Source organism: Melanostigma gelatinosum (genome assembly GCF_949748355.1).
Source record: "Melanostigma gelatinosum genome assembly, chromosome: 16".
In the NCBI taxonomy this organism is placed as follows: Eukaryota; Metazoa; Chordata; class Actinopteri; order Perciformes; family Zoarcidae; genus Melanostigma; species Melanostigma gelatinosum.
Window position 1 is genome coordinate 12,909,012 of NC_136649.1, and position 17,137 is coordinate 12,926,148.

The 17,137-nt window shown below is 41.4% G+C and overlaps 1 protein-coding gene across 2 annotated transcripts in view; it reads left to right on the plus strand.

Annotated features, from left to right (window-relative positions):
- stxbp6 (syntaxin binding protein 6 (amisyn)) overlaps nt 1–16,350 on the plus strand; it is a 50,954-nt gene extending 34,604 nt beyond the window's left edge. The window contains exons 3-7 of one of the 2 annotated variants that reach the window (XM_079286538.1): nt 5,459–5,589; nt 5,807–5,972; nt 7,963–8,061; nt 12,778–12,935; nt 15,036–16,350. In XM_079286538.1, coding sequence (XP_079142664.1) covers nt 5,459–5,589; nt 5,807–5,972; nt 7,963–8,061; nt 12,778–12,935; nt 15,036–15,059 — 578 coding nt within the window. In that variant the 3' untranslated portion in view covers nt 15,060–16,350. The remainder of the gene's footprint in view (nt 1–5,458; nt 5,590–5,806; nt 5,973–7,962; nt 8,062–12,777; nt 12,936–15,035) is intronic. The other variant, XM_079286539.1, reaches the window with a different exon arrangement.
- Nucleotides 16,351–17,137: the final 787 nt, after the last annotated feature.

The following is a 17,137-nucleotide window of genomic DNA, read 5'->3' on the forward strand; positions in this document are numbered from 1 at the left end:
TTGAATCAAACTAAAAGTTGATATCAATTATACCACACTAAGTTCTACAGTAAGTCAGATTTTTATTTTTAAACTGTGCACTGCTCCATTGTTAGTGTTGTGTTAAGCACGTAGTGTCTATCTGCTGGAGGAGCACACAGCTGATCTCTATTCTACAGCTATTATTCACCATGCTACATGCACTCCTTTTTACTATTGGTGCCTTGCCACTGCATGGGCACCATCCTATCTGAGGCCAACTTGTACACAGCAGTCACTGTGTTTTCAAACTCATGAATAGACTGTAGAGGCCTTTGTGCCGGGGTGTTGTTGCAAGTCTAGCCAGTGCCGTGGTTCATTCCAGTGACAGCTTCTTTCTGAAGATAACAACGTGTTCCAGCTAAAGCGGGGGCAGCTTTAAAATAGACCTGTAATCATAGACCCAGGCAGGGAGAAGTGTAAGACAGGTTCTCGACAACAGCTCTAAGGCAGCAACACGCAGCAAAATTCAACCTGTGATGCAAACTGTTGAATATTTACCTTGCAGCATGGTGTCCTCGCTACCAAGATACTTAACCATTCTCTAATCCATATAGCAGGATATCATTTCAGGTTGTTTTTTATTTCTCAGAGATGATCTCATGATAAGTAGTATGTTATGAAGATGTCAAAACTCCAGCAACACTTGTAGTTCAAACCCCCACTCTGCTTCTTCATCAATGTAGTTTGACTCACTTAATACTGCCTCTTTAGTTCAGTGATGAACATATTCTGCATATTACCATACTATTATTACTCTATTTCCTAAACCTTTTAGAATCATCATGTGCTGCATGAGGCTGATGATTGATGTGGACTCAGCTGTTTAGTGTGTCCATACACATACGATCTATCCCTTTAAGTCATATCTGGCCCTCGTCCAAGCCCAGCAAACAGCAGTACTTTTCCCATTAGCATTTCCTTCTGTCTTAATGAGATCCAACTTTGAATTCCTGTTAATTGTGATCCAGCCGAGAGTCAAAATTGCATGTGAACCGTCCTTACTCGCTGCCCCTGTATGAACTTGGCCAGGTGCCAGCCTCATCTTCTCAGGTGTCTTTTTGCGCCATGCAAATGAGATTTGCCATGGCGACCTCACTGTCGGAGCACTGCAGAGCCAATTGAGTGCTAACCGAGGATGGGTCTGATGATTTCTCAAGAGATCCTTAGCCCACCTGCCTGAGATCGATGTTGTGAAAAGCTTCTTTAAAGTAGGACGGATGGGAGAGTCAAAATGATTAAAACCATCCCATCATCTTTTAAGCTTGATTAACCTTTATCCTTTATGGTCAACAGTCACATTCAAACTGTGATTAGAAACTGTAATACAAACGTACAACTCTGTTGAGCAACACAATCACAGATACAGATGAGGATCTGTCACATGCATGCGGACACAAAGTTCAGTAAAGTTGTGACACTCAGAAATAATTGAATTCATTTTGTCATGATGCTACAGTACTGACGATATGGATGTACTGTATGTAATTCTATGATTTCCCAAATGTCGGCTAATGTTAGCTTGATGTGAAAGCTGTGCAATGTACAAAATGTCTGTAAAAGTGTAGTGTGCACTCCACACTTTCATCTTGTGCATGAGTTACTTCACTTTTTCGGGCCGGGTGAGTCTTGGAATAACATATCCTTCCGAGGGCCACACAGTGCCTCCCTGGCTGAACAGTTACACGTTATCTTCCATATTTGATGTGATCTTTTGTTATTCCGTGGTTTGGGCCTGTTCTCGGATGGCCCGAAATCCTGATGTTTATCAATGTTTTTGGCTTGTTGACACGAGAATTAAGTTGTTATATCAGTGAAAGAAAGTTATGAATATTATGCACATGAGGGTGGTCCTTCTTATTCAGTTTGCTCTCACGGTGATCATTGGCAAGCTCCAATGTTTCTGCATTAATCCCATAGCTTTTCCGTGCTCACATTGGTTGTACTGGATTATATTTGTTTCCATAGTACTGTACTATATTAAACATTTCCATAAACGCTGTGTGCATTCATAATCGACAACCAACACACTTCTCACATGATCCTATATGTCATTACTGCTAGAATTCCTCTGGTTCTCACATTTCTCTATTAACCACAAGCTATGATAATATTTCCTTTCGGAAAAGCTGATCTTGAGAGAGTTTCGTCTCTGATGTCTGCAGTCTGTGACCAGTACAGTACGAGTTTTCTTTCAGGCCTCATAGCATAACAAGGGACTGATCGACAGCAGGAAGTGAGAGCGTGTCACCATCGGAGCACGAGAAGGGAGCAGGACAGGAACCCCTTCCTTGGCCTTTCTCTGACAGCCCACATGGAAACAATGGCTTTGGCAGCCTCTCAATGGCTGTGTGCTTTCCTTGCTTTCACATACATAATGTATGTTGTTTTTTTAACATTCTCGTAAAGTTTATTATACTTTCACGTTGTGTTCAGGGTGTGTTTGTGATTCTTATGTTTGCTTTGTAAAAGTGAAACTAGTCCGGGCAGCGTGTTGCATTTCAGTTTCACATTTGATCCACTTCAGTTCAAGTCCAGGAATGGGATCTTCATCTGCATATTCACTCGGTACAGTAGTTCCAGCTCGGGGGAACTTTGGCCTGTGAATCTCAGTCTCAACTCATCAGCATTCATATTCAAATTGCACATGGAGGAGTGGTGGTCAGGGTGTTGTCTGATTCAATAGTCTATATACAATATCAAAAAGAACCTTACTGCAACACTCATGGTACACTGACATGAAACTATTCCCTTCTATGATTTTCTCATCGGTGGTTGTATCCCGGCTTGCTTCTGTCATTATTTTTCTTGAGATCTCTAAATTCATTGTTTTCTCCACACTCATAATATCACTTGCTGGTTGAATGTATCAACAGAGAAACTTGAGGTTTAATTTCGGTAGGAGGGCTGAGCGTACATTTTCTCACAGTCTTCGGCTTGATTGTTGTTCCAAAAAACACCGTCTCCTTTAACTTTCAGTTTAATATGCAGGAGAGACAACTCTGACATGGTGGGAGTCAACAACTGAATGTGAAATGGATTAGAGATGCGCAAAGGTGTCTGGCAGTTTGATTAAGACCTCTGCGTTGATGTGTTGACGATTTAGCTCCATGGCCTTGAGACACATTTTCACTGATGCATTTCAGCAGTCGTGCTCAGTGTAATGTCAGAAATTTATTGGAACCCCCCCCCCCCCCCCCCCCCCCCTAATGGAACCACCAGATTGCGACTGAACATGTCGTCGATTTTCCTCCCCATGTGAGTAACGGATAATTAAGTCTGCGTTTCTTGTGTTTCATGCCTTTTCTCCAGTGTTATTAGCTGCTATTCTGATCCTGGAGTCACTGTGATTGTTTTACAAAGCAGGCTCTCCACAAAGCTTGTGTTATGAAAGTGAACATGCAGGAATGTGTCAGTCAAAGCTTCTCAGGCTCGGGGGTCACACTCATTCATAATCATTGTTTTCTTTACTATCTATTATGTTCTACGGTATGCTGTAGGCGCAAACATTTACAACCGTTGAGCCTTGACATGAATGGCTGCTACAGTAAAACTACAGTTACTGTATCTTCAGAATGTGAGTCGTGATATGTCACGGTGGCTGATTGTTCTGCTTTGAGTCACAGTACATTTTGCTGTTAGGAAACATAGTCTGTGCTTGTGCTCAGCTTGGAAGGAAGAGCACACTTTTCACATAGGACTTGGCTGAAACAGAAAGCCAAACATTCATTGGTTGGAGCTGCTTAAATCTGACGCTGTCCTGTTTTTGTCTGTTTGATTATGGAGTCGTTTTGATACCGATAGTAGGAATGGAAATGCTTTAGGTACAGCCTAAAATGATATCACCAATATCACATTACCATATCATATATCAGCACATTAACGCGACACAAGAACAACAACACGTGTCACCCGCTACCCGATCCGTACATCCTGCCCAATCGGTACCCATGTGTAACTGTAAATTGAAGATCTTTTCACCAGGAATTAAAATCGTCAAATTCATTCCTGATGAAAATAATCACGAGTTCCAGCCCCATAGTGTTGGACATTTCTGGTAGAATAAGTTGGAGGCAAGAGAACAATGGTTTCTAGTTGAATTCCTGCTGTACCAGTCCTGCACTTATCAAGTGACTGCAATAAAGCCTCCTTTCAATTTCATCAGTTTGGAGCAAGTAGCGTATCTGTGCCACAAATGTAGCTCAGAGACAAATTGTTCTCGCTGAGAATTGGTTTCAAGACTCTTCAACAGACCGGTTCATTACATGCAGCTGTCACCCGCTACCCTTCATGACATTTTCTGGTTGTTAGAGCTTCTATTAGCTCTCTGTGTGACCCAAGACAGATCTGATCACTCACTTCATCTGTTTGTCATGGTGCTGCCGGTCTGTTTGAGTAAAAATATACTCTCAAGAAAAGACTAGATAACTGACAAGCTTGTATTGTATCGGTCTGCCTGTGTCTGTCTGTTCCACCCTGCAGCCTCAGGCCATCTCCTCAAGTATTAACAGCAGCTGTCGAAATGGATACACAAAACACATCAAAACACCCCTCCTCTCAGGGGAATTGTCTTGCTGAATGTATCACCTAGTGTAACATTCAGCCCTACCTATATTTTCAAAATCCTTTCTCGAGAAATGAGGTGTGGTACATCTGTCAGAAAAATAAACTTGAACAAAAGGCAAACTGTGGTTGTTTTGGAGAGATGAGAAGCAGAGTGAAGAGTGACAGCGGTGAAAATGACCCGAACACTTCACCGTTTCTGAGATGACACAATGAGAAATGTGGGAAAGCGGAAGCAGAGGTTCGCTGCCGGGGGTTAAAAAAGCAACACGGGGGCATGACTTGTTTATACCTCCACGATTGAACACTTAGTCAGCAGCGCAGTAGAAGAAATCACCTTTCTTAGAGAGACGTGAGTTGTGTCCAGCACAGTGTAAAAACACTCAGCAAGTTCTGCTTTGGCAGGAACAATGTAACCAAGAGTTTATGTTCTTTAAACCATTATGTGTCAGTTATTTATGTAACTGGAATAGGAGAGAAACTAATCGTGTAATGTATGTTCGTATATGATTATTGCACAGAATTTGGCAGGATAACTGTATCAGCCAGATCCATGTTTACAGGGTTTGTCTGTTCACGGGTTAGGCTGTGTCTTCTCATAGGAAATGTTGTCATGGTCTCTGTTGCTATTGGCTCCAAAAGTGAAATGTCCATTGTTGAAGGCTGCCTTTGTTTCTGCCGCCCACAGAAGGACCTTGTACTTTTGCTTGACCCGAATACTCCTCATCTTGTGACCTGAACTTTCCATTCACCCTTATCCAAATGTTTCTGCATAAAAAAACATCGAGGCTACAGGTTGCACAGAAAGCTCATATTCTGGAATTGTATGTTGCTGTTAAATCTTATCTGCTGTGTTTTATTGTTTTTGTTCTCACAGTGACAAATAGGAAACCCTGCCATGTATCCATCACTAAGGTGAAGCAGTTCCAAGGATCTTCTGCCTTCGTAAAAAGGTCACAGTGGACAATCGATCAGCTACGACAGGTCAACGGCATTGACCCGAACAAAGTATGTAGTTCCCCATCCCCCCTCAACCATTGCTTTTTATCCAACTGTTTTATAGCCAGGGGATTCTTCATCATTAACATGAGTATTGCGAATCCAAAATAACTATTTTTGTACGCCTTTCACCATTTATTTCCTTAATAGATTCAACGTTTCTTTTCCCTGACCTCACGCACTCACTTCCCACTCATGTCTCTCTCTCGCTGTTATTCCTTCCAAGGACTGTGCAGAGTTTGACCTGATGTTCGAGAATGCTTTCGACCAGTGGGTCGCTGGTTCAGCAGGAGAGAAGTGCACCTTCATCCAGATTCTTCACCACACCTGCCAGCGCTACAGCGCAACAAGGAAACCAGAGTTTGTCAACTGCCAGTCCAAACTGCTGGGGGGTAAGACGGTTAAAATAACACAGCTAACCGTCCTGGTTAATATTCCTGTTCAGAACACAGTGGCTCTGCTATGCCAGACTCGCTGCTGTCATACTGTGCTGTAAGCCAGTTTGAATCTGATTTATGTACAATGACAACCAGCACCTGGTGTGTATGAAAATGCATGCTTAATTTCTCGTACACAGCATCTGTTGGGTGTTCTGCTGAAGTGAGGTCAATGAGGATGGCCAACAAAATGCATCAGCTGTGACTCAAAGCTTCTGATACAGATCAACTGGTTTAAAGCACATAGAAATACTCAGTACAACACGAAGTAATAATTTCCCCTAATTTATGTGGTTTTGACACATTTCATTGTGTGCTTTGCGTGTGAACTCTTCAACATAACAATACATATCACGGTAAGAGCTGTAACAGTTAATTAAAAGCTAACTTCCCTCTTTGAAAGGAATATTCAATTCATGCCCGAATAATATGTGAAGACAGGCTGAACAAATAAGTCAAAGCACAACCAATTCCCAAATGTTGAAACTTAATTTGCATATTTGGTCATTTCCTGCCTGCAAATTGTGTGTTTGTTACACAGGAGGTGAAGGGCTCAAGTCTGGTGTTAGCTGATGGTTTCCTCGACAGCGAAACCCAATAGGGAATGCAGCATCTTGAGCGGTTTATTCCGATATTGATCCGTTTACTCCCAACCCTCATCTTTAAACACCAATCGACCTGTTGTATTATTCATGGCATTATTTATGGCTACAGACCTGCCTCCTGCTGGGTGTCCATCTGCCCCACATGCACAAGAATCAATTACCGGATACATATTTTTGAAGAGAAAATGGTTTACTTGTAATTAGTAAGGTGCTTTTTGAGAGCTTTCATTCATGATGCAAAATAAGTACACATCAGCACATTGCAGAGAGGTGAAACTGTGTGTGTATATATATATATATATATATATATATATATATATATATATATATATATATATATATTCTCTCTAACATGTTGTTTTGATCTCCCTCCTACTCGGAAAACTATGTCCGTATTTAGCTTGCTTAAACTGACCCTGTTGCATATTATAGTCTTTGTATGTGTAGGTGGGAAGGTAGTGCAGTCCCTGAGAGCACCGTACACGGGGGTCTTTAGAGTAGGATGGATAATGGAGCGCAAATGTTGCAAATTGACCACACGCCTCCAGTAGATCTGAAAATTACACTTCGAGGTCCTGAAGCATTGATTATACGACACTTAGCATTGCCTCTGATAAAATGCTTCTAATATGAATGAATTTACCCACGGAAAGTACATCCTACACACTTTTTCTTAAAGAAACAACCCTGTTTTGTAGTAAACAGCTTTTGATCGAGCTATTGACACCGTGCTGTAAGCCCATCTAGCCAATGATCTGATAATGAGCTCCTGGCTCTCACTGAGTAGAGGATGTTGTGTGTGATGGACTTAAAAGTTGACCGTTCTCAACGCACATTGTGACAGGAGAAACGGAAAGGATGCCAACTCTGTCCGCTCCAGTTTAAGTCTCACACCAGTGCAAAACAAAGACCACGACGCTGCTCAGGTGTGGGACCATAACTGGGGACGACTCTATCTGCAGAATCCTCCGGGATGGCAACATCTGGAAAAGGTAGATTGTATTAAACCACAATACTGTACATTAACTATTGAAACCATTGTCAAGGACCCTAGATGGACAAGTTTGTTTTGCCACTCAAGATAGGGAGCAGAAAATGAATGAACGCGATCTTGGTTGTCAGTTTCTTGGTTGTCAGTTTGATTGTCATCCTTAGGAAGATTTACAATCAATCGATGACTAATCAAACAATTACCAGTTTCACAGTTTTTGCATGACATTTACAACTAAACCCTCAATACCTTAACTCATGAAATAATAATTCAAACCCCTCTTGACTCATTTCCAAACTTGTTTTCGACATCAAAGCTAACTATGACATTTGATATTTTCTCATCGCAGAAGACCAAGCTGTAGATTCAGTCATTTTCCGTTGCAAGGTCTGTTTGAACAGAATGCGGAAAGAATTTGTTGCAGGCCACGGTCATCTCCTAAGACGAGGTAAGCCAGTACAGTAACGTATGCAAAACTACTTGGACTAAATGAACCCTTACTAAAAAAAGAGTTGAGGTCATCCTGAAAACAAGGAAAAACAAGTTTCTCTGTGATGAAACCCAATAGAAGTCACGCTTCACAAGAGGCCACATTATCTCACAGTGAACAAACTATGATCAAATAAGTTGAATATCTAAAGCAGTACTTGCACTTACAAGATCTTTTTTAAGTTTACATCCAAAGGTTCTGTGAGTTATGTTCACTGTCCTTACCCCTCACTGTCACACTGTGTGCAGAGTCACTGAGTAATGCTTTGCAGAGGTAAATCACATTTTGACGTACGAGGGCAGTACAATGACCGAGTGCTTCTTCCTCAATGGCTTCCTCAGTATTCTGTACTTCTGTATATCATTTCACACATTAACATTCAAGCCTAGACAAGATTATGATGAAATTGATGACCGTTTAATGCATTGTGTGCTGCTGACATTGATCTGCTGATTAAAGCCGCTGAGAATAGGCTGTTCATGAATGCCTATGAGCTATTTTGCTGTCAGTGACGGCGCGGCTCCCTGGTGCTCCCAGTACAGAATGTTCCACGTTTGTCCCCATTGGTGTCCTTAATCAATGCCTTGCTTTTTAACCAGCAACACAGTGACTTAACTAAAGGCAGACTGAGCGATCGAGGTCAAGCCTTTCCCCTCATGAAATAATGTCAGGGCTGAGTGATGCCTTGCTTTTATCCGAGTGGTTTAACCAAATGTTTTAAGGAGGCATTCAGGCCACACATCTGCCTCACTCCAAAGTTAAAAAGTGCCTGTAGGACACATGAATATGTGCATTAAAAGTAAATGCAATTGTGTTCAAGAAGCGCAGAGCAAACGCAATATCTATACATATTAATGACTATTTATAATAGGATCATTTGTCCCAAACCTGAGCACTGGATGACACATTTTACATTAACTGTTGAGTAATAATGCAATGGATTACATGTAGGTCAAAGATGATGCCAAGCAAGTCAAAGTCCTGGATGCCGGTGGTGGGGGGGGGGAAGGGGAGGAGCAACATTGTGGTGATTGTAAGAAAATGATACAATGAGGGACATACTTTGGGTGTATGCAGTTTGCATTTCACAGAGAGAGAGAGAGAGTGTGGTATCAGAGAAAGACAGAAATGTACAGATTACGAAATGATTTGGACACGTAGAGAAAGGGAGAACTGCTGTGCATGAAAGAGAATGAACTGTTTCGGGAATAACTGCAGGAGGAATGAGGAGAAAAGTGATTGGAGTTTCATTATGCTGCTGCAGATAATGTCAAGATTTGCATGAATGAAATGGCAGCAGGGTTTGTTCTTGCTGCAGGAGCTGCATAGCTGTGTCTTTAGGCCCCTAGGATGTTGATTACAATAGCCATTTCTTGTTTCGTTTCTCATTTTATGAATCATTATTTTACTGTACGCATAATCTGTTTGGAATTGCCAAGTAGGAGCATTGATTCTTTAAGCCTCTGCTGTATTTATGATAGACTTGCATCTCTAGTTGTTAATAAACTCTGTAGCAAACAGACTCTTGCCCAATAGCATGTATCCTCACAACAATATATGATTTAAAGATAAATTAAAAGACGTTATTTTGTCAGTTACACTGAAACTGTAAATACAGTTGTGGTTCGGGTGGAATTCATCATAACATTGCAATTATACTACGTAACTGTATAATATTCCTTGCACTCTTCTTTTATGGCTGCCCGTTCTCTAGCAGCAACAGGGGATTTTGTTGATTTAGGTTGAAAATATTGTAAATAAATATTATATTTATTTATTTAACAATAAATATTGTACTATTATTGATACAATATTAAACGTTTAGCACATTGAAACAGACACATTTGACAGGATCCTGTATTCATTCATTTTAAATCAACCATACATTTTTAAAGTAGGTGACTGTATAGATCAGTTTTGTGCATTTGTTCCTGCTGTTTACAGATTTAATGTGATTTTGGACTTGAACTAGTACAGTAGAATGTAATCCTGTTGTATGTCTTCTCTGTGACGAGCAGAAACTTGGAAATTAAGGTCCAGGTTGACAATAACTGCAATTACTGAGTCGATTGAGAGTGGAGAGGCTCTCGATAGGTAGGTGCAGCTACGTGAAGAGTTGGGATCACTTTCAGAAATTCTGAACAGAATGCTTCATCGCTTTCTTTGGATGAATAGCGAAATCCCTCTGGTAATATCAGGGTATTAAGGAGAACTATTGATGGAACTTGTCGAAGTGCAGATAAGTATGTGCTCGCTAATATAAATTATTGTAAGACACTCTCCCTTCAGACACCCCCACGTTATACCCCACACCATTATCCTGGGGCAGTGATAATAGGATCATACACACTGGCAGAGTGAGCGTATTAAAAGCACTGTAATGTGTTCTGTATTGTTTGGGTCTTTTTGTGTGTGTGTGTGTGTTCTTGAAGTAAACCCTTGAATCTAATCTATTCCATATACTTTGCGAGTAAGTGTGACTCGGCTGTCAGCGTCTCGTAAAGTGTAGCTGAAATGTTCCCGTTGATAACCATCAGCAGCACAGCAGCACAGCCTGTGATCTAGTGCCTGCAGCAGCGCTGGAAAAGGAGGGGTTGACTTTGAATGAACTCTCCCCTTCATGTTATGTTCGTCTTTGCTCATAGTTTCTATTTTCTGGAATATTTTGTTTTTGTTCAGTCTCCATTGTTAAAGAAACACTGGCTTGATATGATATTGTGGGAAATTCCTCCCGCATTGTTGAGAGAGGCGTGCCACAGGACCGGCCTCGTACTGCATCAACAATGCCAGTTGACAAAAATCATCACAACCAGTCAACCATCATGTACCAGTCATCAGTGTCATAACAGGAAAAAACTTTCCTGCCTCATGAAAATGACTGTAATATTATCAGTAAACCTCCAAAGTAACACAAGTAGCCGTTAATACTGATAACTGATCAGCTCCCACTTTAAGTTAAGAGTCACTGAGGCCACCACATTACATCATTTACTCCTACACATCTTTCATTCAGCTCTTTCATGAGCTTTCCCAGAACATCTCCAGCCTTTTACTGTAATTACATTCTCCACTGGGGGGGGGGGGGGCGCCCACGCTGCATCCCGCCACTGAGCTCTGGTGAGAAGAAAGCCACCAGAGAAGAGTGCAGACAAATGCAGGGAGATGTTCTCTTGAGTGTATGGTGGGGAAGGGTTGTGAGAGTGGGGGTTATGTTGAGGATGATGGCAGTATCACTTCCTGGGCTCTTCCCGAGGAGGAGGAGGGGATTAAGAGGAATCTGTTTGTCAAGAGGAAGATGTTTGTCATGTGCAATGTGTGTCCTCCACTCTGTGGTTCATTGAAAGTAATCTCTGGAAAATGTACCAAAGAAAGGCCGTGTGTATGTGTTTCCATTCCCTTTTGTGTGCTGTGGGGATGAACTTCTATACATCCGTCTGTGTGTCTGCGGCACAGGTGCGTCTCTGTATGAACTGCTTTGACTTTATCAAGTTAACTTCTTTTGAAGGAGCACCAGCTGCTTTCGGGCTGTCATATAACCCTCTGCAGCAGAGCATAGCTGTCCCATTACCTGTCACTCAGCCTACCTGCTTTGATGCCACGGGACATGTGCTCACTGTATTGCAATTTCCTGTGGGAGTAGATCGAATGTGGCTTGTCAAGTCTTAATACAGCCAATACCGTCAAGCTTTGATCGGTGTGTTTCTTCTCCTCAAACTCATTTACTGTATTTCCAAAGGTATAGACCCTGGAGAAATCAAAGCGTATCTTTCCACCGGGTGTTTGTTGTGTTTTTCTTTATTATTTTTCACTTTTCACTTTTTAAAGTTGGGTAAGAGTTGACAGTGTAGCTGGGTATTTGACCGTCCTGGACCGGCTTCACCAAATCAGTAACCTGAAGATATATATTCTAAAAGGCAGAATATTGTGCCCCGAGTCATTTTTGGGGTCTTTTTAAACGCTGGGATTCTTGTGGTGCCACGCAGATGGTGTAATTAAAATGGCATGTATTGCTCTGTATTGCCGACAAAGCGAAAGCAGCAGGACGATTGCTGTTCTGAGGCTCGTTGCTACCGGAGCGCATAACGACAGAGTCCCGACGTGCAGTAGATTAATGGCTTGTCAGAGGAAACATCCGCAGGGCTGCCACAGTTATCGGAAGATGTGTTCACTCTGTCTTATATCCACTGCTGGATCTCCAGGGCTGCCCATGCAGCCAAGCACATAGCATCTCTTTATTACAATATAGAGAGGAGAAGAAGAAGAAGAAGAAGAAGAGAGGAGAGGAATAACATGCTTTCTTAAATCCGGTCTTGCTGTTGCTTGTTTAAAAGGTTAATTCCACTTGATCTTTCCTTGAAGTAGATCAACTTTGAAGGAAACTCATTAGCCCCCTTACCATGTTGCACCTGATGGAAGCCATTTACTGCGTCATGTTTTAGTCTTCCAGCATTAACGCTAATGATTGTGGTCACTGATTTAAATACATGCTTCTAATGTCACAGGTACATTTGTTACAACTGGTCTCTTAAATTCAGTTGTTCAACGAGTGAATCTCAATTCTTTCCCCATTTGTCTTTTCTTTCCTCTTTCGTGTCCCACTTTTCTTCTTCACTTGTCTCGGCTCTGTCTGGCCTCTTCACCCGCCCCCCCCCGCCCCCCAACCCTTATCTGCAGGCAACAGTATACTCCACTCAGCGGCAGACAGTGTGACGAGTGCTGTACAAAAGGCCAGCCAGGCTCTGAATGAGCGCGGCGAGCGATTAGGCCGGGCTGAGGAGAGGACTGCAGACATGATGAACAGTGCTGAACAGTTCTCTGTTACTGCACAGAAGGTGAGGCAACATGTTGGCAAGACACCTTATAATGCATGACCTCAGGGTGGCCTCACTGAATTTATTTGAATCCGGCACATGGAATGTTGTGGAATATCTTGTCAGAATTTTAAAGTCAATGTGTCTTCAGCCAAAATATCAAACGTTTTACTTAAACCTGAGGATATGTGCAGGAGTTGCTTCATTGTGGCATCTGCCTCTCAGCAGTGGTGCTCTCTGCCCCGTGAAGATAATCGTCTTTTTCTTCTTCCCTCATTTCCTCTAACTTCAGTCGTGTTCCCTCTTCCTGCATCGATCCTCCCATATCCTCTTTGTTTGTCAGCAAAACTAATTGCATGCTCTTAAATGAGGCTATTAGCATAATATGGTTATTTTTACTGCAAAACAAAAAGCTCTATTGCTTTGTAACGAGCACACCTGATTATGATCGTATCCGTCCTCTAATAGCACACAGTGTATGACTTTAATAGCACGTAATATCGTGTATAAGATGAGGCTGCCCTACTGCTCTGTCTTGTTGTTGGTGGATAGCCTTCACTGAGACATGTGCCATCTAAAGTGGGAAGTCAATAACCTTTTAAAAATACAGATATCCATTACCGACTGAAATGTTTTGAACGATGCATAAAGCCAGGGCTGGTGATGGTGGGATAATTGAAAGACATTTCAAAAGCCTTGCTTCGCCCTCTCACTGTTCAAAGATGAGCTTCCCCGTTGGGATGTATTACAAAAACGGTGATAAGCAAAGCGAAATGCTTCGGCTCTGGTGGTTTCAGGACTGTAGAACCCCTCGTTTGCTGGCGTTTCTCATTTCACTTGCTGTCATTTGCTTTTATATATTTTTTTGTGTTGTCATTTGTCTTGCACGTTATTATCCATCATTTTGCATGTCAGTTAAAGGCTTTTGGCTGCTTTACAGGCTGATAAAGAAGCCATTACTGATGAATTGACACGACTGTTTATCTTCTGAAGATTGCGTTAACAATGCATTAGGGGTGTAACGGTACGCGTATTCGTATTGAACCGTTCGGTACGAGGCTCACGGTTCGGTACGCATGACGATATAATAATAACCAGGTAGTCCCATTGAGATTAAAAATCTCTTTTGCAAGATGTAAGTAACAATACTACATACCATTAAGGAGCAGTTTTAGTTTTTTATGCTTATGTGTTGCTAAGAAGACACCCCAGAAGACGGGTCATCAGGTATAGTTCCATCATCGTTCAAAGTCAAAGAATAACTTCATGATGTTAGATGTAATGAATAAATATATTTTAAAATCAAGTACATTTCTCTGGCATTTATAGTTTTCTACTGCACCGAAACGTACCGAACCGTGGCTCCACTGTATCGTACCGATCCCAACCGTGGATTTTGTGAACCGTTACACCCCTACAATGCATGTGTCGTAAGTAGCTTCAAATCGTAGTTCCTGCAGTACTGTCAGAGGGTCACCGTGACTCTTTTTCCTCTTAGTTCACTTCTGCAAATCCATCTCTGCGCCTCACTTTGTGTCAGCAGCCGATTTTGCCGCTTTGCTCAATTTTAAACATACCCGTCATTTCTGTGTGCTGCTCTACTGCCCCCACTTGCTCGATCTGTAGAATTCAGTTCTCCTATCCTACACCAATAATAGTCCATACTCTGCAGTCGGTGTGTGTGTGTGTCTGCGCGCACGTTTGTGTAAATGTGTGTGCCTTCCATCCTCACATCTCCATACCCCCGTAGCTTTGTGTTAGATCAGTGGCCCTGGCCATCTCTCTAACGAGCCTCCAGCTAAGCCCATTAGAACCCATGTTCATGAGATAAATGAAGTTGCCTTGTCATTGCATGAATAAAAAAATACCACAACCCCTGGCTGCCTTCCAGCGCCTGTATAATAAACCCTCCTTAACAGCTTTTTCTCCTTGAGTGGAACTTTTCTAAAATATTAAATCAAATCTGTGCCTTTCCTGGTTTCACTCACTGTGCTCGCTATTGCATGTATTGTTACAAATGCAGTACTTGGTGTTTTTAGCTCTAGCATTTGGCTGGTCGGGTAATTCAAAATTCTCATTGTAATATCCTGAAACACCCCCCCCCCCCTGATTTTTCTACAGCTCGCCATGAAGCACAAGTGTTAGACCACTGCCAAAACCAACTGAGGTGTGGGGGGGGGGGGGGGGGGGGGGGGGGGAGGAGGAGGAGAAGTACAGGAGAAGGATTCCAGATTTTATTCTTTTTCAAAGATTTAATATGATTACTGTTTGTTAACAATGTTAATGGATTGTTGATTTCTGGTGCATCTTCTGATTGTGATGCTTCGAGCTGGGGAGAGGAAGAGAAGTGACCAACAGTACTGCAGACAGCCAAACAAAGTCACAGGCCATGACTGTATTTGATATAAACTCCTCCCCTTTTCATATGCTCGAACATTTATGTAAGAGTATACATGCTGACAAGTCATTGCCAGCAATCACTCCAACACCAGGAGCAGCTTGTCTCGTTATTAATGAATTGTTGACAGTTATTTATGAGCACTGCAGTGATTATGCAGTCTGATTCATGAGTAGCGGACCCTCTCGTGGGTTTCACAGGTGTGACTGTGGAGTTGGCCTGAACGTCAATAAATCCCAAAGTGTTTATTTTCAATTTGATGTTTCCTTTGCTCTTCACTCTTGGACATTGCGGTCATTCGGTGCTCTTGCTCCGTCCATCATTTCAAAAATGTATCAAAACAGTGTTTGTCAAAATGTTTTCAACATGATATTTCATAAAACTGCTTATGATATAATATACAACATATAACAACCGGGAAATATACTAGTCCTCTGTCAGATTTGTCTAGCATTCACAAACAACCAAAACTACATGGGATACAGTTACCAACATTTGTTGAAGTGTACTTTAAGAACTGTGTTTCGGAAATAAGCTTTTTCTGTGATAATTTATGTTAAATTCAGTAAACCAGCTTTGCATTGTAAAAAGCAAAACACATACTTCTGCTCGTATCTCGGTGTCTGTAGATCTAATCTGTCACATGAACATGGGATGTTTTGAAATGACTCTCGGCTGTATTTCAACTTCAGTAGTAATACCTTATGCTTTTTTGGTATAATTTGGGTTGGTCATTACAGTGATGTGTAAACTGATAAATGACAAAGTGTCTCGAATATTAGCAGCAGTGTGTACTCGTTTATTTTGTAACTTTGGCTTCCTCACTTGCAAGATACCGTCCTCACAATCGAGACGTATTTGATTCTTTTCATGTTTTGAATTTAATAATTCATAATGTTACAATGCACCGATGACCTAATCCTGCAGAGCGCTGTTGAGTTCATACTGAAAGGTTCCAGTTGCCTAACTCTGAGTGTGCTTTTGTTCCTCTCTCTAACACTTTGGATGTTTATTGTTTTAATAAAGAAATGTATACAAATATTTTATGATGTTGTCTGTGTCCTTTTTATAACTTTTCAACAGTTCCGTCAAACAATGGAATCAGAAGTTGTACATTTATTTTTTTGGGGTGTTCTTTATCATTGTTATTGCTTCTGATTCTCTATAATACTCATAAGCGGTGACTGTCATTATTGGTCAAATGTTAATGCACGTTAATATGACGTCTTTGTGTCTTATATCTAGTTTTAGATTATTTAAAAACTTTAGATAGTTAAATAGTATCTGCATGCTTACCTTTGTTGTCTTGTCAGGTCTCAATTAAGCTGCCAGTTTTATTGTGTGTATTTAAAAAAAACGTCACACAAAAAGACATTTTTATGGACAATAAGTCTGTGCATCACTAAAAAATAACATTTGTTTAGATTGTGAAAATTGCTTCCCTGGTACTGGTGATGTTTCTTTAAAAGGGTAAATAACGAGAAAATGAATTACTGTCAATTATTAAAAAAAATTCAAGAGTCAGACTCATCTGTCAGTTTATATTGCCGAACATATTCAGACCAGAATGAAACATTGCACTCCAGTCAAACGAATCTCACTGCTCTACATGAGATTGCCCTGTTTCCCCAGGAGAGGGCAATGTCTGCGCTATGTAAGGCAGCATGCGCTAATCGCTTTCCATTGACTGTTGCCTCAATCCAGGCTGCAGGAAACACCGTTCAGTAAACTAAAGCCTACACCGAACGATTGTAACGCGCTACTCTTTATTGATAAGTCGTTTTAACACAAGGAGGAACATTAAACAATCACTGAGTTTTAGTTG